This window comes from Curcuma longa, chromosome 8, assembly GCF_044706935.1.
Source record: "Curcuma longa cultivar G26 ecotype Majalengka, Jawa Barat chromosome 8, ITB_CL_G26_1.1, whole genome shotgun sequence".
Lineage (NCBI taxonomy): Eukaryota > Viridiplantae > Streptophyta > Magnoliopsida > Zingiberales > Zingiberaceae > Curcuma > Curcuma longa.
The window spans coordinates 10559165-10584514 of NC_133868.1; the positions used below are offsets into that span (position 1 = coordinate 10559165).

At 35.9% G+C, this 25350-nt stretch overlaps 1 protein-coding gene across 1 annotated transcript; it reads left to right on the plus strand.

Moving 5' to 3' along the window:
* The first annotated feature begins 376 nt into the window (after nucleotides 1–376).
* Nucleotides 377–24360, plus strand: LOC141833730 (protein GIGANTEA-like). The gene is made up of 15 exons (XM_074721224.1): nucleotides 377–519; nucleotides 797–1185; nucleotides 2346–2417; nucleotides 2536–2590; nucleotides 2695–2837; nucleotides 2976–3247; nucleotides 8625–8683; nucleotides 13901–14141; nucleotides 14216–14366; nucleotides 19477–19686; nucleotides 19888–21420; nucleotides 22638–22706; nucleotides 22825–23043; nucleotides 23720–23812; nucleotides 23898–24360. The coding sequence occupies exons 2-15, from the start codon at nucleotides 1099–1101 to the stop codon at nucleotides 24195–24197; spliced, it is 3504 nt and encodes a 1167-aa protein (XP_074577325.1). The 5' UTR covers nucleotides 377–519; nucleotides 797–1098; the 3' UTR covers nucleotides 24198–24360.
* Nucleotides 24361–25350: the final 990 nt, after the last annotated feature.

Below are 25350 nucleotides of genomic sequence, written 5' to 3' on the forward strand. Positions count from 1 at the left end.
TTTTCCCACCCACCGTCCACTTGTCCACTTGCCCACTTGCGTCACCACTCCACCCATTGTTTTTCCGCTCCTGGGCCCCTCCATCGCCGCCCCCCTCGTCTCGTCTGACGGCCACATTGCGAGGTCGTGTCGATGCGTGGCGCGGCATGGCAACGCCATGGAACAGCGTCCAGCGCGTGGGGCCCGCGTAGTCATGCGCGAGAAAATATCAACGCCACGTCGGACGGGAGAGGGCGAAGCCCGGCCTCCAGGCCGCACACCGCGTATCGCCCGAGAATCTTTTACTGCGCTCTCTCTTGCCCTCCTCCGCCGATCCCAATTATCATTTGCTCCATAAAACCCAATACGTTTTTAGAATTACAATAAAACCCATCCATCCATCTCTCTTGAAAAAAATCTTCTCCTCTCTCTCCTCCCTTCCCCTTTATCTCACTCCCCTTCCCAACGTCAAAAACCAAGCTCTACTCTGCGAAAGCTCTTGGAAACCCTAGCGTCAGATCAAACGATCCGCCCCGATACGTATGCGCACTCTCCAGTTTTTCGTGATCTTGGTGTTCTTTTATTGTGTGGATTTCTTGAATTTAGCCGTCCTTTCTGTTTATTTGGGTTTTTTTTTGGTTTCAGTTTGTTAGGGATTCTTAACGCTCGTTCCATCTGTCTGCAGTAGGATATATGAGTTTCTTTCTTCGAACGTTTCTTTAGCTAATTCCGCGGCGTGGAGATTTTTTTTTTGCTTGGGATTATTGTTTTGTAGTGTTTTTTTTTTTTTTTGTTGTGATTGCTGTTTCTTCTGCAGGAATTTGAAGATTGATGTGCTTCGAGGTCGGTTGAGATGGGCAGTAAGGTTTTAGGGGGATTAAAGCCCCTTTCCGGGGATTGAAGCTGGACCTTGATGACTCGAGAGTTTTATTATCCTGCTTTCTGTCAGATCTTAGATCGGGTTTTAGCTATTGAGTCTGTTTATTAGGCCGATGAAGCGGTTAGGTTTGATTGGTGTAGAATTTGGAACCTTTGTCATCGACCGCTAACAGTAGATTGGTTCTGGGGGTTGCTTGATCTTAGCAAGCGAGAAAAGATTACAGAAGCATTTAGCTAAGAATGTCTGTCGCGAATGAAAAGTGGATTGACGGCCTGCAATTCACGTCACTCTTCTGGCCACCACCCCAAGATGAACAACAAAAACAGGTACATAATGAAAGTGATTGTGCATTTGTTTTCCAGTAGCTCCCAGCTTCCTTTCTTAGATATTGTTTCGTTATGTCTCTCTTTCCTTCCAGTGATTGCTCGACGAGTGTAATTTTATTTTTTTCTGCAATGATTAGTTACTTCATCACGGCTCATATATTCAATATATTTTGATATATGTAGACAATAAAAGTTGCAGCACTTCATCACGGCTCTGCAGTGAATGCTTTATACTTACATTACTTACAAGAAGTTACAGTTTCTGCTCCCCGTTTCCCCCTAAAATGAAGAAAATTTTGGGGCAATAAGATGTCGATATTTAGACAATATTAGGTATATGAAAGGAGATAGAGAAAATATATTTATTAACTATTTAATGAACTTCAACAGATAGCTTAGTTTTAGAGATAGAAACTGTGACCAATTCAAAATCAATGGACATTCTTTCCTGTCAACAATGCTAACTAAGAATGATCAACAATTACGTGATTAAATAAAAACAGTTCTTAATCTTTCTGCAAGAACATGGAGATGCTTTTCAGAATAATGTGGACAAGTAAAATGAGCTTGAAATCCTTCACCGTCCAAACACCAGTCCTCTAATAGTGATGAATGCAGTATTCAGTCATCTTAATACATTCCTTAGATAAAAAGCTTTGAATAGGAGAAACAAATCCTGAGAGACTACTTCCTAATAATCTTAGATGAATTCACAGGTAATACAATCAGGTTCTGGTGACATATCCTTAGCAATCTTTAAAATGCCAAGTTTTATCTCTTCCTTTGTAAAGTAAATAATCAGGCTAGATAAATTGGAGGAGTTTACTTGGTAAGTTAAAAAAAGTTTGGCAGATGCAATATTGAAGACATATCAGTAGGTGATCCCAAGAGTTATTTGCGAAAATTGATAAACTCATCGTGAATAGATGTTAAATTGCAACACAGTGTCATTAATTATTAAACAAGAGAGTATCTTTTTATCTGCCTTCCATTGGCTAATTGTCCAAATCCAAAAATGAATCAAGTATCAACAAATAACTAAGAAGCCAAGAAAAAATAATGACATTTCAATTTTTTGTATCTCTATGTGGTAAGTCAGGTTTAAGTTTTTTTTTGTCATTCATTTTAATGATGACTAATGGATTTGGCTTTTCCTTAAGGCCCAAGTCATTGCCTATGTTGAATATTTCAGTCAGTTCACTTCTGAGGACTTCCCAGAAGATATAGCTCAGGTATAATTATCAAGCCAATTTGTTTTTTTGTTCTAAAGACTACTAGCATATAAATATTTTGCTGTATCAGCAAAGTAGTGCTTCAAAAGACTCATTCTTGTTTCTTCTATTTGTGCAGTTAATCCAAAGTCACTATCCCTCTAAAGAGAAGCATCTTTTGGATGAAGTTCTTGGTATTGGCTTATTCACACCTTTTGACTGTCAATTTCAAGTTATTGCTATCTCATTTCCAGTGTCAAGTTGCTGACTCCAGATTCCTGCTTTTCTTAATTTACAGCTGTATTTATTTTGCATCATCCAGAGCATGGTCATGTAATTGTCCATCCTATCCTTTCACTTATAATTGATGGGAGATTGGTGTATGATAGAAATGCCCCTCCATTTATTTCTTTCATATCCTTGGTCAGCCAAAATGCAGAGGTACAATATTTTGAGAAAGTATATTATCTTACCATCCTAATCCATTCTTTTCAAGTATGGTAATATTTTATTTAATTTTGAAAATCATGTATAAATTCACAATTTTCAGTAATTTATTTAGCAAATTAATTACTGCAGAAAGAGTATTCTGAGCAATGGGCTTTGGCATGTGGGGAAATTTTACGTATTTTGACTCACTATAATCGGCCAGTCCACAAGGTCGAGCATCATAATTCTGAAGCTGAAAGGAGCAATAGTAGTAACCTTGCCACAGCAAGTAAGTCTGAGAAAGAAACATCTAGTCTAGTTCAACAGGAGCGCGATAGGAGGCCACTGCGACCATTATCTCCATGGATTACAGACATATTACTTGCTGCACCATTGGGCATTAGAAGTGATTATTTTAGATGGTATGTATCTGAATTTTGCCTCTCTTGTTCAGATGTTTTATTCAATCCATATTAAGTGTCAGAACTCTGGACTTGCTCAAGGCCAAGGCTACCAAAATCTTAATTCACATTTGCTCACAACTGTGCCTTTGATGTTTCAGGATTCCTTGGCAAGTTGAAAGTTTCCTTTCAATCCTCTTGCTCTAGGCCTGGGCTTATTTTCTACCATATCATCCTTTCAAAAAATCATTATTCTAATAGTTTATTTTGAGAATGAAGAATTTACAGCACCTAAGATATAGATAGGTGTACTAAAGATCCCATTGTATTGAAATTGGTTCTTTACTTTGGAAAGTAGAACTTTTTATAATGTGGGTGAATATTAAGCAAATAAAAAAAACTAATTTCATGTGTTTATCGCTGCTAAAAAGGCTAAAAATAAAAGTACAGATATTTAATACCAGTTAGATGTAGCTTGAATAAATGAAAAAAAGATTAAAAGAACATGAATATCTTCAAAGGTAAGCAATTGTTTTTGTGATTAGATGGGTTGAATTAATTAAACCCGAGAAGAATTGATTACTATGAAGTGATGGCTTTTCCCTTCACAAGCGTGTGCACTTGTAACCTAAAAAGTTTGGAGGGTTTGTTGGAAGATTGCAAATGTGAGAATGCCACCAGCTAGAAGAGATCTGCACCTACAACTTGAGAAGCCCAGAAGGTCTACTATGAGGCTTCATTCTAAGTGAGCATTATGGTAAATTGCACAAGTGTAGTCGTAGTGCTGGAGGAGACGGCGATGTGGCTGGCAAACCAATGTGATGGCAAACCGGGGTGACATAGGAGGTGAGCATGGTAGTAGATTGTGCAAGATAGATTGGACTCAAGTGCTAATCACGTTGAGTAGGTTAAGAGGAAGATATATGCTCCTTAAGAAGAAGATTGTGAGATCTCTCTACACTTGCATGGTTGCAAATAAACTGTCAATGAAATCAACGAAGGAGATGATGTGTTGCAGGGTTCATTTTCTAGAGATTGAGTGCAAGGTTCAAAATCTTGAGTCATGTCAGAGTTTTTGTTTTTAACTGAAATGATATTGTTTTGGTATCTTGTTGACGTTTCAATGTATGATGTCGGTTGCGAATTGGAGGAAGAAGATGAAGAAGAAAAAGGAGAAAATATAACAACCATATACTTAACTTCAGACTTAATGTTATGACATTGTCTCATATGCATATAAGTTAAAAAAAATTAACAATATTATTTCAATTCATCTTTACTTATTTTGTAGCATGTTAAGGGGTATCAAGTGTTGGCATGCCGCGATACTTATTGACATGATTAACACAATGCCACATTGTTTGGTTGAGTAATATTGAGTTTTAGCAATCTATCGGAACGATAAGTTTAGATTGTGCTGACCGATATGATACGAGATTTCAAATCATGGTTGAGTGAATGATGATGTTGGTAGTGAGATTTGTGTAATGTGGGGGTTATTGGCAGACATAAGGGAGTAGTAGCAAACTAAAGGCGACGTAGATGGCGTTAGAGTGAACAAAGGAGAGTGTGGGTATCGATTCTAATGCATGTAATAGGGAACACTATTAGGGCCAATCATCCTCAACTAGTACCTACTTGTATGTATTATTCTTAATGGTAATATTATATTCTAATCCATGTAATGTGTGATATTCACAAAAGATCCTTGGCATTTCCATTTTAAGTCATAACAATTACTAACACTAGTAAGCATTAGGAAATGAAGCTCAAGATAGTAATTCATATTGTCGTTATCATGCCTAGATGAAATGCCAAGCACATGAATTATCCTAAATACTGACTTAGTGAAGTTGGAAAAAACTAATTGGCAAAAAAAATACCAGAGTGAATTATCCTTAATCACTTGGATTGCCAACTGTACAACAACAACTAAGTGTTATTCCATTAGGTGAGATTGATTATATAGATCACCAACATTATTGAGCTCTATCCTTTATTATATCATCATCTATATTTAAATAAATTTTATCCTCTTTTATCATTGCTAACTAAGTCTTCTTTGGTCTTTCTCTTTTTCGTTTAATGTATGTATTTGTCATAGTTTCACATTACTTAATTGGAGTATTTATTGGTGGACTAAGTACATGTCTGTACTATTTTAAACACGTCTCTAGGAGTTTTCTTTGAATAGGCGCAACCTTGATTTTCTCTCTAGTGTTCTCATTTCTTATCTTATCCATACTTACATGTCCATATATCCACTTTAACATCCTTATATATTCAACTCTCATCTTCTGTTTGTATACTCGAGTCATAGTCCAACATTTGATTCCATATAATATAACAAGTCTAACTGTCATTTTGTAGAACATCCATTTAAGTTTTAGATGTATTTTACGATAATAAAGAATAGTTGACATTCTCTTCCATTTCAACTATCTCGCTTGTATTCAATGTAAGATGTCTCTCTCAACCGCTCCATCATTTTATAAAAATGATAATAAATACTTAAAGCTCTCATTTATAGGTAAGTAGTCATCTCCTATCTTAACAATTGTCTTATTTCGTTTAATATTGTTAAATTTAAATTTCATATATTTTGTCTTTACTTCACTAAAGTCTAAAACTTTTCACTTTCATTATTTCTTGTCAAGATTCGAGCATTATATTTACTCCTTTACATGTCTCATCTACTAAAACAATATCACCTACCAACAACATGCATCATGGTAATGTGTCTTGGATGTATCCAACGAGTTCATCCATTATTAGTGTAAAAAGATAGGGACATAGAGTTAATCATTGATGTAATCTTATCTTTATAGAAAACACTTCGATTAATCTGCTTGGAGTCTTCACTCTTATCATTACATTCTCATACATATTTTTAATTATTTCAATATACGCTATGCAAGCACATTTCTTTTCTAGAATTCTCCATATAATTTTTCTCTACACTCTATCATAAACTTTTCTAGGTCAGTGAGTATCATGTGCATGTGTATATCTTGTTTCGTTTCTCAATTAATTGTTTAAGAAAATGTATAACTTCTATTGTCGACCTTCTAGACATGAACACAAATTGATTTTCAATCATCGTGTTCTCCTTGCTTAGTTTTTTTCTATCACTTTTTCTCAAAGTTTCATGTTATAACTCATTAGTTTAATGCTCCTATAATTCGTACAATTTTGTATGTCTCCTTCAATTTTATACGGGGGACTATAGTAGTTACCCTTCACTGATCAAACATTTTTTTCATTTTCAATATCAGGTTGAATAATTTCGTAAGACATTTAATACACTGCTTTCCTATGCACTTTCATACCTTTATCAGAATATCATCTGCTCCAATCACTTTTTTGTTTTGTATTTAAAACTTGTTCTACTTTTGAAGTTTGAATTCGACGATAAAAATTTAAATTTTTATACTTTTCTAATCTAGTAAAATTATCTAAGTTAAGTTGGTCACCTAAATCTTTATTAAAATATTGATGAAAAAACTTCTTCCATCTTTCTTTTATTCCCTCATCATTCACTAGTACCATATTATATTCATTTTTAATGCATCTTATTTGGATAGGATCTCTTGTCTTCTTCTCTCTCGCTTTAACTATTTTGTAAATGTGTCTTTCCCCTTCTTTTGTATGTAGTTGTCGATATAAGCGTTCAAAAGTTTCATTTTTGGCTTTACTCACCGCTTTCTTGGCTATTGTATACTTTTTAAAGTTCTTCGTTTTTACAAGTGTATAATAACTTATAGGTTATTCATTTTTCTGCACTTTTCTTGTACTTCCTCGTTACACCGCTAAGATTTTTTATTTGGCGGAGTACATTTTTAACTCACCGAGTATGTTCTTGGCCATTATTTTCAAATTTAATATCATCTTATCCTATATCATATTTTAGTCGCCATGTATTTCTCCAAATACTTGTGCTCGTACTCTCTCCTTAAATATGCTTTGCTTTCCATCCTTTAATTTCCACCCCTTGATTCTAGGAGTCATACATGTTTTCCTTCTATTAATATTATGCATGAGGAGCATATCTAACACTACTGACTTATATAGAGTAGTTAAGTTTTTTTCAAAAAAGACTTGCAATCTTTATAAAATTTTCTATCCTTCTTCTTGATCACAAGAAAGTCAATTTGCGATTTATTGTTCTCACTTTGAATGTAACCAAGTGTTCTCTTTTCTTGAAAAATGTATTGGTTATTATAAGTTCATATGCTATTATAAAATCTAATATAGTTTTTCCTTCTTCATTTATTATTCCAAAATCATAATCTTATGCATCCTATCATATTCTTTGTTTCTTACTTCTACATGCCCATTTAGATTTCCTATTAAAATCATCTCATTTGGTGGAATTTTTGTGCACTTTCTTACCTAGGTCTTCTCAAAATGTATATTTGGTGTCTTCATCTAATACTACTTAGATGATATATGCTAAACATTAATAGTTTTTTCATCATCATGATCTTGAGAGTTATAATCCTATTCTCCTTTCTAATTATTCATACTACTTTATCATTTAATAAATTGTCTACAATAATACGAGTTTTCTATCATCTTTGCCTTTTCTCTTATCCATTTTGTCTCTTATAAATATAAAATATTAATTTTTCTCCTAATTACTGTATCTACTACCTCTATTGCTTTGTCAGGGAGTGTTTATATGTTTCATATTCCAAATCTAAGATAATCAGTATTCTTATAATATTTATTTTTATTCAACTTATAGTGTGAATACTTTTGTATATTTAACACTACATTCAAATTTTCATGGAAATGTAGCAGTTCTTGTTAAGACGTTGCAGTCAGACCCTGCAACGTGTTCTTTCCGATGAACAATATAGTAATTTTCATCCGGGCTTGGGAGCGACATTGACGGTTTTGAACTGCCAATTGGAGTTGGAAAAAATAAAATTATATATGTTTTAACATTATCCTAGCAATTATCAGTCCATACTTGCTTGGTGCAAGATTTAGTTGTGGATGTGTTCTTTGCTATAATCAAGTGATCAAGTAATGCTTCCTCTTGATAAAGCAAAGAAGGGTTTATGCTTAGGATTGACACTTAGGACCTTGAAGATGAGGCCTTTTTAAATAAATAAAAATCTCAATCCAAAATGCAGACCTTAGGCTGCTTGCGGGGAATCTCAGTTTACCTGAAACCAAAAAAAAAAATCTCTTCTTAGTCTGACATTGCTTTTTTTAGGAAGTATAGTGAGACCAATCGTTATCTATAAATATGTTAGTTTGTTTCTGCTTTTATGAAATTAGGGATTTTTTTGACGATGGATATACCCAGTAAGAGTTATCTTTCTACATTGTTTTGCATCCATTATATATATCCTACGTTCAGATTATTGAACACTATTTTGCAAATTAGGTGCGGAGGGGTCATGGGAAAATATGCAGCTGGTGGAGAACTAAAGCCTCCTACAACAGGTTAGCTGAAGCTGTTTCTATATACATCATAATTGGATACCAATTCAAGTGTTTTCCCAATGTATAATTTATGTTATTCTTTGTGCCATGTTAGACAAAGTATGGAATCGAGTTCAAGGCATAACTTAATGAATGCCTTTAGATAAAATTAATTATCCTGATGACTATAAATGCATAAGATGTAACATTGTTTTGTACAACAATAAGATACTATTACAGGCCCAGCCATCCCACCCCACCAAATACCATTGCATCCACCACCTGCATCTTCAGACCCATGTGGGATCTCCCTCTTCCCTATCTTAGTCACCACTCATCTCTTTCCTTACCTATAGAATGAGCAACATATTGCGTGAACTATCATTGTCATGCAAGCATGTATGTTGCTGATTAGCACAATAAGTGCCTGGGCATGAGTTAGACACCACGATCAAGATTAAGGCCCTTAGTTATGGCCAGCTAGACTCAAATATATTTCTTGATTGGCTAACCTTATTAGAGAGGGCTATTTTGATTGGTACAACATGAACAAACCCAATTTGCCAAAATCTCATAGGTTTTGCGAATAAATATTAGCAAAATGTGTAGGATCACTATGTCAAGTCAGGGGTCAAGCCCTTTACACATTGGGTGAAATGAAATGAAAGTAGATATAGAAGTGCATCCCAAGGCACTTCAAAGATGAACAATATACCATATGGATAAATTTGAAGTACTAGCCTAAGCATAATCGAATATAGAAGTTCCTGCACATGCATTACAATCCTAAACTACACTTTAGGGAAACCCCCATTCACCTTTTTTTTCATGGATTAAGCTTACCCTCCATGTTGTAGCTCAATCCTACTTGGTCGATTCATGCCAGTATCAATTGATTTGGACAAACTAAACATGGGGTAGGGGTATTTGTGTGCCATCATGCCATATTTGGATCGAGTGATACTTTTGAAGGGTTGGCATTGATAGAGCGATTTAAGTGCAACTCCTTGTCAATCAATTAAATAGCTTATCAACAAATCCTTTAAAGCTTTCTAGGCTTCTAGTTGTTTTCATAGATCATACTTACCCTCTACCTGATCTTATGATCCTCATATTTAGTATCTACATCTCTTATAGTAGTACAATAGTAGTGGTATCTCTTGTGATTTCTGATGTTGAATTTCAACAACTAATGACATATGAACAAAGTTGTACTGTAAACCAGATCACAACAACAAAAGACTTAATATTATTAAATAAATTGAACTAGCTATAGAATTAAACATACTAAATTTCAAAAAAATACTGAGATTAGATTTACCCTTTTGTAAACTTCTCTCTTTATAGAATGTTACTTTGCAGAATTTTCTGCTAATTGGTATATAGTATCGTATAGTGTTATCCGCCAAGAATGGACATTGTTCAATTTTGGATTGTTGTTGGAATGCTATATGGGGAAGGGAGGTGAAGAATTAGCTTGGTTATAGACCAATGCATGAGAGGGTTGAGTCACTAGCAATTGTTGTGTTGGGTGGAGGTGTTGAGTCGTGGAGATGGTAGAAGGACTTGGTGTCGAGGATAAAGGAGGCAAATTCTATTGATAGATGGGTTTGAGACCTCTAGGTTATACAAGTTGGATAGCCCATGATGTTGGGAAATTCTATATGCTTTAGTCAATGCTGTTTGGGAAATGTGTGTGTTGGGGGGGGGGGGGGGGGGGCACGGATACTAGTAACAGACTAAACAGTAGTCCATTTGATTTGGTGAAAATAGTTTGCTTCTTCTAGAAGAATGCAATAGATGTCCATCTACATCAGTGCACTCTATAATTTGAAGATGACCTTGTTCTTAAAATAAGAGGTGTTTTCCTAGAGTATTCTCGAGGTCATGTAGAATTTTTTAAATTGTTTTCCACATATGATCTCTAGAAGTTGACAAATCATATTGACGCCTATTAATTCTTTTTGTCCTTCTTGGGATTAACTAGTAGCTCTCCCCGTTCTAGTACTAACGACATAGGAGTTTTAACTGATTAGTACTAGCATACTTCTTTGTCAAACATATCAAGTATATACTCTTGTTGAAGAGATGTAAATGTGTCAGTAGCCACCTCTATACCAAGTACTGAAGATCACCTATGTCTTTAGTTTGAAATGTTGATAGAGTTTTCCTTCAATTGTGTGATCTCAATAGAATCATTACTAGTGATGATAATATTGCCTATATAAACAATAAGAAAGATGCTTTTCCCATATGTAGAAACGAAGTGAAATACTAAGTGATTAGTCATGCTTCTAGCCATGCCATACCGAAGAAGAGTATAGTTGAACTTTTCAAACCATTCAAACCAAAGCTTCTGAGATTAATTCCCCATTAGATGATTTCTATTAGGAGTGTTAGGTGCATTAAGGGGTGAATAGCGATTGTAACATGCAAGTGATGATTCTATACTTTTGCTATCAAACTAGATCAAACACGATTAGCATAGCGAAAGTGAAGCAATCATGCAATCAACACTTACCACAATCACTAACATGTTTATTTGACATAGTTTGACAGTTTCTTGGACTCTTACTCCATGGTCTGACAGTCCCTCAGACTCATACTCCGTGGTCTATGATCTGTCAGTGCATCATTCCTAAAAAATTACTATCTTTCTCCTTTTCGAAACTCTTCTAGAGGTGGAGAAATCACTTACAAGCACAAGAGATTACAAGGAATACAAAGAGGAATGTTATGGGAAATTACAAGGTTTCTAATAGGTTTAGCTAACACTATTTCGCCAACCTTAAAGCCTCCATCCGCTCCTCTTTTTATAGCCTTCGAGCAGCAGTCGATTAGTTTGAACTTTAGGGTATTGGATTTCTCAGCCACCAATTAATTGAACTCTAATACCAGTCGACTATTAACCCTGACTATGGCCACCTCTAAGATGAGATACGTGAAGGAGTAAATGCTAAGCTTGAATCATGGTGGGAAACACTAGAAGTAAAAAAGTTTTAGGGTTTAGTAAAGTAAAGATAGAATATATGAAATTTAAGTTTACTAGTAGTAGACGTAACGAGGAAATTGTTAGGATAGGAAATGATGAATTGCCTGTAACTGAGAGAGTTTTAAGTATCTTTTTTTTTTTTTTTGCAAAAGAATGGAGGGGTTGATAGAGATGTTTTACATATAATTTAAGCATAATGGTTGAAATGGAGGAGGGATTCAATTGTTTTTTTTTGTGATTATAAGTACCTCTAAAGCTTAAATGAAAATTTTACAAAACGATAGTTAGACCTGCTATGTTATATGAAGTTCAATGATGGGCTGTCACATGCGCAAAGAGTCGTAGAGATGAGGATATTAAGGTGGATGTGCAGATATATATGAGCATGGACAACATAAGAAATGAGAATATTAAAAAGAAAGTCATGGTGACACTTATTGAGGGAAACTTCGAGAGACGTATTTAAGATGATATAGATATATACTTAGGCGACCAATAAATGTCCAAGTTAGATGATATGAGATTATGACAGATATGCACATTAATTGAGGAAGATGGAAATCAAAGAAGACTTGGTTAGCAACAATACAACAACCAACAACAACTAAGCCTTATCCCAGTAGGAGGGGTCGACTAAAGGGCAGTTCGGTGCACGAAGCTCTCACTAATGCGAGGTTCTAGGAAAGGGTCTGTTGTACGCAGTTTTACCTTATTTTGCAAGAGGTTATTTTTGAGACTTGAACCCATGACTTTTAGATTACATGACAACAATTTTACCGGTGCGCCAAAGCTCTCCTTTAATTAGTTTGCAACAATAAAAGAGTATAAAATTCATTTAAATATAGATAAGGATATAATAGGGGATATAGCCCAATGATGTAGGCGAATATATATAACCGACCTTACTTAGTGAGATAAAAGCTTGGTTGTTGTTGTATCCTCCTTGTATAAAACTCTCTAATTCTTGAGGTTTTATCCTTGGATTGTAAAAGCTTGCTCCATTGGCTCGTGAAGGAGTTTGATAGTGGATTGTATAAGGAAGAGGACAACACACTAATGCTTAGAGAGTCGCGGAGTAGGAGTGGAGCTTAAAACCACATTACATAAGTGTCTTAGCATTGTGTTAATTTTGTATTTTTTTATATATATTAACACTTTATTTGATCACGCACATGCACTTGGCTACCAAGGATAGTTTGAGTTGTAATTTTGAGCTCTGATTTGTGCGGAAATTTCATTGTTTATTCATCCCTCGTAGCTGGGCTACTAGTCCTTAACATAGTCCTCATGTGTGCTAGGCGCCTAGGTGGTGCAGCCTCACGTGGGTGGGGATGCACGTGGCTTGTGCAAAGGAGTTCAGTTGGGAGGGTGTCTTGCAGTCTTGGACATGAGAGAGGAGGGAATTCTGAACTTTGTTGCAGATTAGGTGTTGTGGCAACAGAGAATGAAAGAATTAAAGCAAGTAATGGAAGTACCAATCCAAACTACGGATTCAACTCTCATATTACTTGATGTAACACTTAAATACTCAGATACCACTTGATGTCATATTGGAAACAAACTCACGGTGGAAAATTTCATAAAAGGAAGAATAAATTGCATGAGGGGATCCATTCCCTTTTATTAACCAGAATTAAAGATCAATTCTCCTATGACAAGGTCTAATTTACCATAAAACAAAGCAAACTTTTAAAGACTTAGACAACTTTTAAAAATTAAACAAACTTATAAAAGTCTAAAAACCCTAAGAATCTTAAAACACTCTCTAAATTTAGCTCCAAATTTTGATCCACATTACCTGTGGTCTGTGGATCAAGATAAAGGTGGTCTTGATCTTAATATCTACTGGTGCAACTAGTTTGCACAGAACAGGGATTGTAGCATATCAAGATAATTATGATAAAATCATGTAGGAGAAATCCCAAATCACAATTTTTTCTGCCTTAATTTGTGGATTACTTATTACTGACATAGCATTCAATTCTTCTCCCTATGCTCCTTGTAGATGCATTTGATCTTTTATGTCTCATTTGGATGACCAAAGTTTGATAATTGCTTTCAGATAATAACTGTCTGATGATATTCAGAAAACTAGAATTTTCCCCCATAGATTCTACTACATATATGAGCCATTACCATATCCTTTTCAGTACAGGCTCTTTGGCTTCATTTCCTCTTCTTAACTTCACTACTATTCCATGGGCTTCAAGTCAATAATCACTAATAAGCCTTCCTCATATTTGTAGCTTCTAGTTGTGGATCTGGAAAACATCCTCAACTTATGCCATCAACCCCAAGATGGGCTGTGGCTAATGGAGCTGGTGTCATACTGGGTGTTTGTGATGAGGAAGTATCTCGTTATGAGACTGTGAATTTGACAGCAGCAGCCGTCCCAGCACTCTTGCTTCCTCCTCCTACAACTCCTTTGGATGAGCATCTTGTCGCAGGGCTGCCTCCGCTTGAACCTTATGCTCGACTATTTCATAGGTGGATGTTTATGTCGTCACTAACTGACATTTAGTAGTTCGTAACATTTCTAATTGTAAATTTCTTATTGTCAGGTATTATTCAAATGCTACTCCAAGTGCTACACAGCGACTGCTGCTTGGGCTTCTAGAAGCACCTCCTTCATGGGCACCAGATGCACTTGATGCTGCTGTGCAACTAGTTGAACTTCTTCGAGCAGCTGAGGATTACGCATCTGGCATGAGGGTATGCATAGTCAGAACATTCAGACATCTTTCAAAGAGAGATATTGTTGTTCTCTGTTTTTTTCTATTGTTCTCCTTGCGCCCTTTTTGTTTGATGCCTAGTATCCTGAAACTGGAAAGATTTGTCTCATTCACCGGTTCATAGATAGCCCTACTCAAATTCAGCATGGGTCATTGAGTTGGTCTAGAACCAGCTAAATTCAGTATAACAAGCCATTTTGACACAATTTTCTTATGTTATGAATTTTGCATTAAATATATTTTGACCATTACTGGTTGTAAGTAGAATGGGTGTGTGAATGCCCGGTTGGTTCGGCTACCAATATAGATCTAAAACATTGTTCTTTTTTAGTAATGATGTCATCTCTGTGGAAGCTTTAAAGGCCTGTCAGAAGGTGCATGCTAACAATTATTTTCTGGTTTTAGTGAAACAAGACCAAGTTTGGATGATACAAGTAGGTATGACTAATATTCAAATAAATCATTTTTATTAGTCTTTTACACGAATACTAGGTGGATTAAAAGGAAAAGTTGGTATTTGTTGAAAAACTATGGGATTGTTCATTAACACACTGCCCTTAATCATTAATATTCTGCTGGCAATTGTTGAATTGGAAGGTCAAACTAAGTTTGTGCCTTGGATTTTAACGTTGTTCAAGTAGAACTGAGATTATTATTTAGAACATAGTGAGATTGAATAATAAATGACGCTAATATTGGATCATTTGTGCTGTTAAAGTTGGCTGGGGGATTTGTGACGTGAATAGTACACCAAGATCAGATGCCACATGGCATGATAGGTATATACATACTAATTGTCCATAATGATTCTCCATACTATTCACAGAGGTGAACTAGACAGAGAACAAGTCTTCATACTGTGTGAATGTCAGATCCCTTGGTTCAATTGGTTTAGAGGCCTAAGGGGGAGGTTTTTCAAACCTACATCTAGAAATGAGTTATAAATCTCGTGCATATTACTAGTTTTGTCCAAGGTTTAAAATATCGAGCTGCATCGAGGTTTCGGTCCCGGATCGGAACGATATAGTTTTGGTACCGTATCGTACCGTTTCGGTATTTTTAAAATATAAAATATATTAACTAAAATAAAAAATTTATTCTAAATATTTAAAATAAAAAATAAAATATTTTTAAAAAATAATAAGATAATTTTATAGATTTTAATAAAACCTATTTAAATTATCCCCAACTATAACTAGGAATTGATTATAAAACCTCAATTAAACTCTAAATTAAAAAAACTAAAAAATAAAAAATCGCGACTGTTTCAGATCGGGTGCAGAGGCGTCGTCGGGCCCGCGCGACACCTCCGATGGCGTCGTCGGGCATGGGCGGCACCTCTGATGGCGTCGCCGGGCCCAGGCGACAGCTCCGGAGGCGTCGCCGAGGCCGCGCGATGCCTCTGGAGGCGTCGCCGCGCTCGGGCGACGCCTCCGGAGGCGTCTCCCGGCCGGTGCCGGTGCCGGTGTCAGTCCATCGGCGGAACGAAAAATTTCGCCCGTATCATGCGATACGGCTCAAAATTTCAATCCTTGGTTTTGTCATAATCCAAAGAGCATTTGCATAAGCATAACATTAAATCCTTGCTCTGTGGAAAAAGCTATATTCTAAATAAGCATGAGCTTGATATTTTGATGTCACCTCTTGTCTTATTATATAGGAACTGTTTTTTATCTGTCAATTATAAATAAAAGAGATTCTAGTCATTATTAAGGAGCTCCAGAATTTGTGTAGGTTAAAGTTTTCACTAGATGATCATATAAAATTACTCATCAAGAGATCAAGTTTTAGCTATGCCACCAAGACTGCTTCAATTTGGTTGTCCTTTTTACAATTCATGCCTACTTGATCTCTCTTATACAAGTATAATTTGCTAATCTTCTTGGACATGACAACACTTAGATAAAGTAATTGTCAATTGAAAATTTCGATGTATTTAGTGTATGGTGTGTTAAATCTGATTGGCTAACCTCTTACCCTAAAATCTTGTGATATGTTGACAAGTTGTTAGTATTAGCGTAGGAGCTTCAAGTTTGAATCTTGCTTGTGTGAGAAAGAAAAAGCTAAGTTTGTACCTTTAGTCATCATAAACGTGAGGGGATGTGTCGAAGCTTGATTGCTCCATGCTCCATAGTCCTACATGGACAAATATGCTAGTTCATCATATAAATTCCTTTTCTTTTCTAACATCTCCATCTTTTGGGACAAGTGGTTAAACAATTAACTTAAACATCATGACTTCATTAGGTTATTGATTTCTTGATTGTAATAATGCATATTCATTGATCTAATGTTTGTAAACCTGAGATCTTCAAGTAAATACTTATGCCCTATTTACTCCTAAGGATGAATGAAGAAAAGGAAATATTGCACGAGAGTTGAGACATTTTCCTTCATTTACTTGATGTAAAATTCAAGATAGGAGATTTCAAATCCATTAGCGGATTAATTTTCCCTTATTTTTAATCCACCAAAATCGAGCAGAACTACTATCCTTCCTCTTGCCAAACTTCGATGATCCTTCTCTATGAGCCCACACAACCTAACGATCAACCAACAACGCCAACTGTGAGCTCTCTGCGAGGTCGCAACGACCTCGCCTGGCCATGAGGTCTCAACGAGCTCACGGTAACCTCATGGAGGCCATGCCTAGCTATGAGGCCTCTTGTAGAGGCGAGAGGCCTCACCTATCCTTGAGATTGCAACAACCTCGCCTGGCCATGAGGCCTCTGTGGCGCTGCCGCTGCCACACAACCAATCATATTTTTGGAATGAGAAATATGCTAGGATGTTGTTTTGACGTTTTTTGGAATGAGACACTCTTTTGACAAAAACAATAATATGGGGCATTGATTGGCTCTGAATTCAACATAGTCTTCTCATTGATGACGAAGAGTGTCTCGTCTCAGGCTATTGGTAGCAAAGTATTATGGCCATTTGTATGCCTAGAAATTGCTAATGTTCATCGAGCTTATATCCTGGAAGAAATTAATGTAACTTGTTTTAGTATAGACAATTTCTGATCTACATTTCCAAAAAAGTCAATTTTTTATCGAACTTATTCTTCTATGTCGCTTTCACCATTCCCTAAAAACTAAGGCTTTGATACTGGTTGTTCAAGCCTTCACCACTTATTCTACCATGTCACTTTCACCATTCCAAAAAGTCAATTTTTTAACATGGCCCATGGGGAATGAAACATAATCTAGACCAACACGTGAGGTTGATCTGTTTCACTCGTATCACTTGTATCGGGCAATACAAGCCTTTGTCTTCACTTGTTTCAAGCATATTGATTAGTGGTAGGCATTTGGAGGGTTGCACGATGTTTTGGAGTTCAGCTTGGCACAAAGGTTTTGTGGAAGATAAGGAGTGGAACTTGGTAGCATTCTAAGATTGCTAAACTCAATGGTTTAGATAGAAGAGGAGCAGTTTTTTTAATGAAGAATTAGGAGCGTGTGTTTTCAGTAGTGAGGTAGCAGTTGATCCTTTGAGACTCTTAGGATGGAGGGAGGCAAAGTAATGAAGGCAACAAAGGTGAAGAAGAGGAGGCAAATGGAACCAATCCAGAATAATCTTGAATAAAGCTGTATGCAGGGATATGCTACATGTAAGCTGATCCGAAATATTTGGGATATACATAACTTAGTGATATTAATGATGGTGAAGGACATGTGAAAATGGAGTTGATTCAATGAATGGTAATATCAAGACTAAGAAACTTGGATGAGTCAATGTAATATGGGCATGGAAAAAAACTGAAGTTGATTCAGGGAAAGGTAATATTAACACTAACAAGTCTTGATGAGAAAATTTAATAAGTTATCTAAAATGGCTAATACTTTCTCATAAAGAAAAAATATTAATACATGATCAACTCACATTTGTATAAATAGGTTGAGCTTATACATATTAAGTGGTTAATGGTGTGCAATGTTAACTGTGGCACAAGGAAAACTTATTTGGAAGAATGGTGAACATATTGATGCCGTTTATTGGGGTTAGTCATTAACTTGGCAGATCTGGAATTAGTTACTTATTCCTCCTTGAGCCAGTTTCTTGTTGAACCTTTCTATTTGTGCACACCTACCTAGATCTGGAACACACCTACCACATGTGCAATCAATATTTGGAAATATCGACCATTAAATATGTTGACAAAAGTACATACTATTTTTTGCAATATTTATTGTAAGCTAGTCAAACTGATCTTTATTCTTATTTTCTATGGTAAGACTGTGATTAGCATGGCCTGAGATATTCAAGATGCTCTCTCTTTTTTCCTAACCCTTAAAGAATGCTACAGCTTCTCTCTGCTATCTGTTTTGGAACCAGAGATATCCAAGTTTACATCTACCACATGATTTGTCGAGTTAACCTAAGCAATTCTTATAAAATGTTTCACAACTGTCACTTAACATATCAAATTGTTCACCCTAAACAACCAATCTTTTCATATAAAAAAATTTACATATGAAACTAAGAAATCAATATAACATAAACCATTTTAATAGATACTAATTCTTGATAGTCAACTTGAAAATCATATAACAATGTTTGCATATCAACCTAAGCAATCCATATAAATAATCTTTATTTGACTAAATCAATTTAATCAAATCAATAGTAACTTGAACATAACTACCGAAGGATCGGTTTAAACTCTATAGTCCTTGTGCATTCTGAATAGATGGTACGTGGTTTTATTTTGGAATAACCTGATTTCTACTAGGACTGTATATACAATGAAGTCTCTCAGGGCATTGGCTCTGCAGCCGTTTTTAGATGATGATAGTGATCAATAAAATATAATAGTTATGTAAGGAAAGGTATGTAATGTTGACAAAAGATATCCTGTGTTAAAGGCAATCAAACACAGAGGGTAATAAGTGGACAATTTAGAAGATTTAGAGGCTTCCTTGTACCTATTGAGTCCAGTACTAGGGTTTAATTATATATGAATAATTTTATTATGACTATTTGTTCATTCCAAATAGCTTATATCCATGTCGGTCTGATATAAATTGTTGATAATGCATGTACGTTATATCAGCATTTTATTGTTGAGATCTTTAATCATCCTTCTGCAGCTTCCAAGGAATTGGTTGCATTTGCATTTCCTCCGTGCAATAGGCATTGCAATGTCCATGAGAGCTGGTGTCGCTGCAGATGCTGCAGCTGCTTTGCTTTTTCGCATACTTTCACAACCTACATTGCTTTTCCCCCCTTTAAGCCAGGCTGAAGGAGTTGAAGTCCAGCATGAACCCCTGGTTGGATATATATCATCATACAAGAAACAGGTAGGTAGTATTGTTTGTGTTGTTTCCTTTATTGGTAGACATGATTTGGCTAAATAAGCACATTCAAATTCTTGGTATTTATGTCATCCACTTGTCCTAACATTAATAGGCAATTTCATTTGTTTATGCTCTATTATTTTACAAGTTCAAATGATTCTTTTGTCATTAACTTATGTTGTTGCTGATGACTTTCCCAACTAGCTTGAAGTTCCCACATCAGAAGCTTCTATTGAAGCAACGGCTCAAGGAATTGCAACAATGTTGTGTGCCCATGGCCCTGATGTTGAATGGAGAATCTGTACTATTTGGGAAGCTGCTTATGGTTTGCTTCCTCTGAGTTCCTCAGCTGTTGACTTGCCTGAAATAGTAGTTGCAACTCCATTGCAGCCACCTCCTTTATCTTGGAATTTGTATTTACCTCTGTTGAAGGTTTTGGAATATCTTCCTCAAGGAAGCCCCGCAGAAGCATGCCTCATAAGAATATTTGTTGCTACTGTTGAAGCTATACTCAAAAGAACATTTCCTGCTGAAAATTCTGCTGAGCAATCAAGTAAATCAAGAGCCCATGGAAGCATGTGGTCTACCACTAAGAATCTTGCAATAGCAGAGCTTCATACCATGATTCATTCATTATTTCTGGAATCTTGTGCTTCAATGGACCTTGCATCACGATTGTTATTCGTCATGCTAACAGTTTCTGTCAGCCATGAAGCTTTGCCAAATGGTGGGAGTAAAAGGCCAACAGAATGTGGTAGTTATTCTTCTGATGAGGTTAGTGGGGATCTGCTTGTAAATAGAAAACCAGGTACTGGAAACAAAAGTCGGAAAAAGCAAGGACCAGTAGCAACATTTGATTCTTATGTCCTTGCAGCTGTCTGCGCACTGGCTTGTGAACTTCAGTTGTTCCCCATGATTACTAAAAATTGTCTTCCTACAGATTCTATGGGTTCTGCAAAAAGTACCAAACCTGCAAAAACTAATAGAGTTGCTCATGAGTTGCATAATAGCATCAGGTTTGCTGTCTGTCACAGTCGTCGAATTCTTGGAATTCTAGAAGCCTTGTTCTCATTGAAGCCATCTTCTGTTGGAACCTCATGGAGTTATAGTTCAAATGAGATTGTGGCTGCTGCTATGGTTGCTGCTCATGTTTCTGAGTTATTTGGAAGATCAAAAGCTTGCATGAATGCCCTTTCTGTTATGATGCGCTGCAAGTGGGATGTAGAAATCTCTACTAGGGCTGCTTCACTTTATAACTTAATTGACATACATGGCAAAGTTGTTGCCTCCATTGTTCACAAGGCTGAGCCTCTGGAAGCACATTTGGTACATGCACAGGTGCAAAAGGATGATCCAACATGTCCCAGTGGTAGCCTATCAGTTTTTGCAAGAAGTAGCACCTTCGAATCTGATGATATCCCATGCTCTGAATCTACCTATAGTTCATCAAAAATTTCTTCGAAGAGTGATAAAAGAAATTTATCTACTGACACTGTTGCAGAGACATCAGCTAAAAGTATTTCAAGTTTATCAGTGGAGGCTTCAGATTTGGCAAACTTTTTCATGAAAGATCGCTACATTGGTTATAGTTATGGGGCACAAGCTCTTCTAAGATCTGTTGCAGAGAAACAGGAATTGTGTTTCTCTGTTGTTTCATTGTTGTGGCATAAACTGATTGCTGCACCAGAAACAAAAATGACTGCAGAAAGTACATCTGCTCACCAGGGTTGGAGGCAGGTACATGTTGCAGCTTTTATCTAATGGCATTGATATTTTAAATACTTAATATAGGTATCCTCATTTGCATGATAATTTGTGTCAATTGTTCTGAGAGATACCTGTTCGTCTCATCCATCTATTCAGCATCATTGATTATGCTGAGCTAACAGATTGCCAAATTCATTGCTATGTACATTATCCTAAAATGATTGCTAGTAAAGTTACAAAGGTAGATAGATTTTGAAGATCACTAATCTATTTCAGAGATTATACAGTTTAGACAAACTAAGTATACTACTGTATTATATCTCATGGTTTGACCCATGCCCACCCTTAATATATTGTTATATCTTATGGTTTGACCCCACGGGCGTCCTCCGTAGCTGTGTGGAGTTGCATCCATTAAGGGAAAATTTAAGAAATACGTTTAAGATGGTATGAACATGTACGTAGACGACCAATATATGCTCTAGTTAGACAATGTGAAATTATGATAAATGTGCATATCAAACGAGAAAGAGGAAGATCAAAGAAGACTTGATTAATAATAATAAAATAAGATAAAATTTATTTAAATATAAATGATGATATAGTAGGGGATAGAGTTCAGTAGTGTAGAAGGATCCATATAGCCGATCTCATCTAGTGGGATAAAACATGGTTGTTGTTGTATATTTTTTGTTTCTTGCAACTCTGATGTTTTTCAAATTTGGATGCCTCATTTGGAAATAAAAGATTTAGAATCAAAATCCTACTCAATTATTAATTTGCAACACTACATTCATCCTTCCAACAGAGTAAGTCTTTTGTTTGCTTCGAAGATCCTAATACCAACCCAATAAAGTGCATGATCAAAAGAAAGCAATTTAGTTGGTTGAGTGCCTTGATTTTTTTTTTTTTGTAACTTACTTCATAAATAAAATCTTTAATTTTCAAATCAAGAGTTAAAAATTATGTTACTTTCCTCTTCACATTGCTGTATATGTATGTACTGGATTTGTGGCCTTGTGCAAGAATGTTTATATTTTTACCATTTTTCTGGGGGGGCTATTTATGCTGTCTGCTGATAACAAGGCCACAAAGTCGAATGAATGATAAACATGGATTAATTTGTCTTATGCAATGTGATGTTTGGCTCTTCAGATACATTATGATGTCAAGTGTTCGAATTGCTTATCATTTTTTATTAGGTCAGAATCAAATACTCAGACTAACTATTTTTGTCCATATGTTAGGTTGTAGATGCAATTTGCAATGTAGTTTCAGCATCGCCAACAAAAGCATCAACTGCTATTGTTCTACAGGTCCAGATTTTGTTATTTTTTCATATATATATATATATATATATATATATATAGTTCATTGCACTCACAGTGCTCCCAATTTTTTCGGTCACTTTTTGAGAACAATGTGTTTGGACAGGCGGAGAAGGATTTGCAGTCCTGGATTGCAAGGGATGATGAGCAAGGACAGAAAATGTGGAGAATAAACCATAGAATTGTGAAGCTGATAGTGGAACTCATGAGAAACCAGGACACCCCAGAGGCACTAATAATTCTGGCAAGTGCTTCAGATCTTTTACTCCGTGCTACAGATGGAATGCTTGTTGATGGTGAGGCTTGTACCCTGCCTCAATTGGAGGTAATTTCTGAAAGAACCTCAGGAGTTTGATAGTTATCTTAGTCCTACTTATTAGTGCATTACTTAAATGCATGGCTTTCTTTAACGATATGGAACCGTTCTAGTAAAACCACTGTCACCTAAATTACTATGAAAGCATCCTGGTGGATAACTGATCAGCCCTAGCTGTGGTCTCGAAGTAGTAGAAGAAAGGATTTTGACTGTGGAAGAAGAACTCACATACATGCATGGGCATAACAGTCTGCTTGTTCTTCTTCCCCTTGGTTCTTGCTTGTGATTTGTGTTGATCAATGCCATCTCTTACCGAGACATGGACTGGCATTGGACTTCTTTGTCTTCCCTTCCTCCTTTGTTCTTGCTCCTTATTTCTGCTAATCAGCACCATCTCATACCAATATATGGTATGCTAGTTGCCACCAGAACCATCTCTTTCTAGTCAGGCGTCAAAACCCTATTTATGCAACCTTTTATTGCTTGCATAAATTATTTTTGAACGTTCAGATTAGTTAGCCTTTAAACTTTATAGGTTCCTCTTCTCCTCAACTGATTTTATATCTAATAGCCTTTCTTCTTTATTAAGTTTTCTGTTTGATGTAGTTGTTTCAGATCTGTTTCAAATTCTTCTTCCTTTTTAACATGGTTATTATTCTTGCGAGAATATGTTAACCACAAGCAGCTTCTCGAAGTGACAGCCAATGCCATTCAACTTGTTACAAACTGGGGACAACCGGGTGTTGCAGTTGCAGACGGCCTCTCAAACCTGCTCAAGGTACATCATCTCCTCACTTCATATTCTTTGATCACCGTAATCAAAATATATGCAAACTAGAACTTCCCATGGGACACATTTGCAGTGTCGGTTATCCGCAACCATCCGCTGCCTTTCACATCCGAGCGCGCATGTCCGCACTCTCAGTACATCAGTGCTTCGTGACATATTGCATAGTAGTCCAACGACCTCCCCCACATGTCTGAATGTAAATAGGAAGGTCATCCCGGATTCAGCTTACCAATGCTTAAATTTGGGCATCATCAGCTGGCGAGCTGACATAGAGAAATGCATTCAGTGGGAAGCACAAAGCAGGCTTGCGAGTGGTCAAACACTTACTTACCTTAGTGCTGCAGCTAAAGAATTAGGCTGCCCCGTCAGCTGATGAGAGTATCCTTTCTCTCTTCAGTCGATAGTGGGTTACTTCTGATCATTTAGACACGCTCTGGATAACCTAATGCAGATAATTCAATAAATGGTTTGCAGAACTTTTAAAAAATATGTAGATAAAAAGCTAAGTCAATCTCATTTTTACGGATTTGCGTGGATCTTCTTCGCTATCTTTTTTTTTATTATTATTTTCATCTAAATGGGGTTCCGATTTAGATAGATGGAAATGTGTATCAGATTTATATTTTTTATTGTTACTAACATTTACGTGCAGTTTTTACCTTTAGGCGTATGACTTGAGGTGTTAATCGACATTTTAGTTGCTCAATACTTGGAGGCAGGATTGGGCATGGATGTCAAGATATTGGACGTCGTATATGGCTGTCCCTTTTTTGCGTTATCTTGCAGGTGCTGTCGGGAGAGGCCCGAACACCTTTCGGGAATTTTTAAAAATAAAGGAATCAATCTCCCTATCGGGAATTTTTTTATACAAGTAAATAAAATAAGGAAAATCCTCTTTTATAGAAAGGTTCATTTTTTTTTAAAAAAAAATATTATTAAAAATATCTTATCTTAATATATATATATATATATATATATATATATATATATATATATCAAATTTATCTTTTTAATTCTATTGCAGCTTTACAAGAATAAAAAAAAGTCAAGAGTAACCGAACCAGTCTAATGTGTACTAGATGATCGTTCTAAGAAAGTCCATTGGAAGGATATATTTATCCAAAATATATATAAAATTAAAGTGTCTTTTTAATGTAAATCACAAGGTGTTCTTTCGATTTTTGCCTAATAGAAAAAAAAAATTCAATCTGTCACTCAAATGCATGTCCACTAAGTCGATCTCATTAGTTGAATGTTTTAATTTAATTAACTACGGTCTTAATATATACATTTACACACTTCTCTTCTTAAAAAAAATAATGAAACGCCATAAACCAGTCACTCCATACTAATTTTTTTAGCACATTTCAGAACAATTTTTACGTCGACCGGGCTGACACGTCGAAAAGAACATCCATGATCCCGATTTTTAAAACAGTTAGACTACTGTATTATTATTCAACACGGTCGACGCCTCTGTTCCTTTGTTTCTTAATTATTCATAATTATAAATTCATTTCCAACTT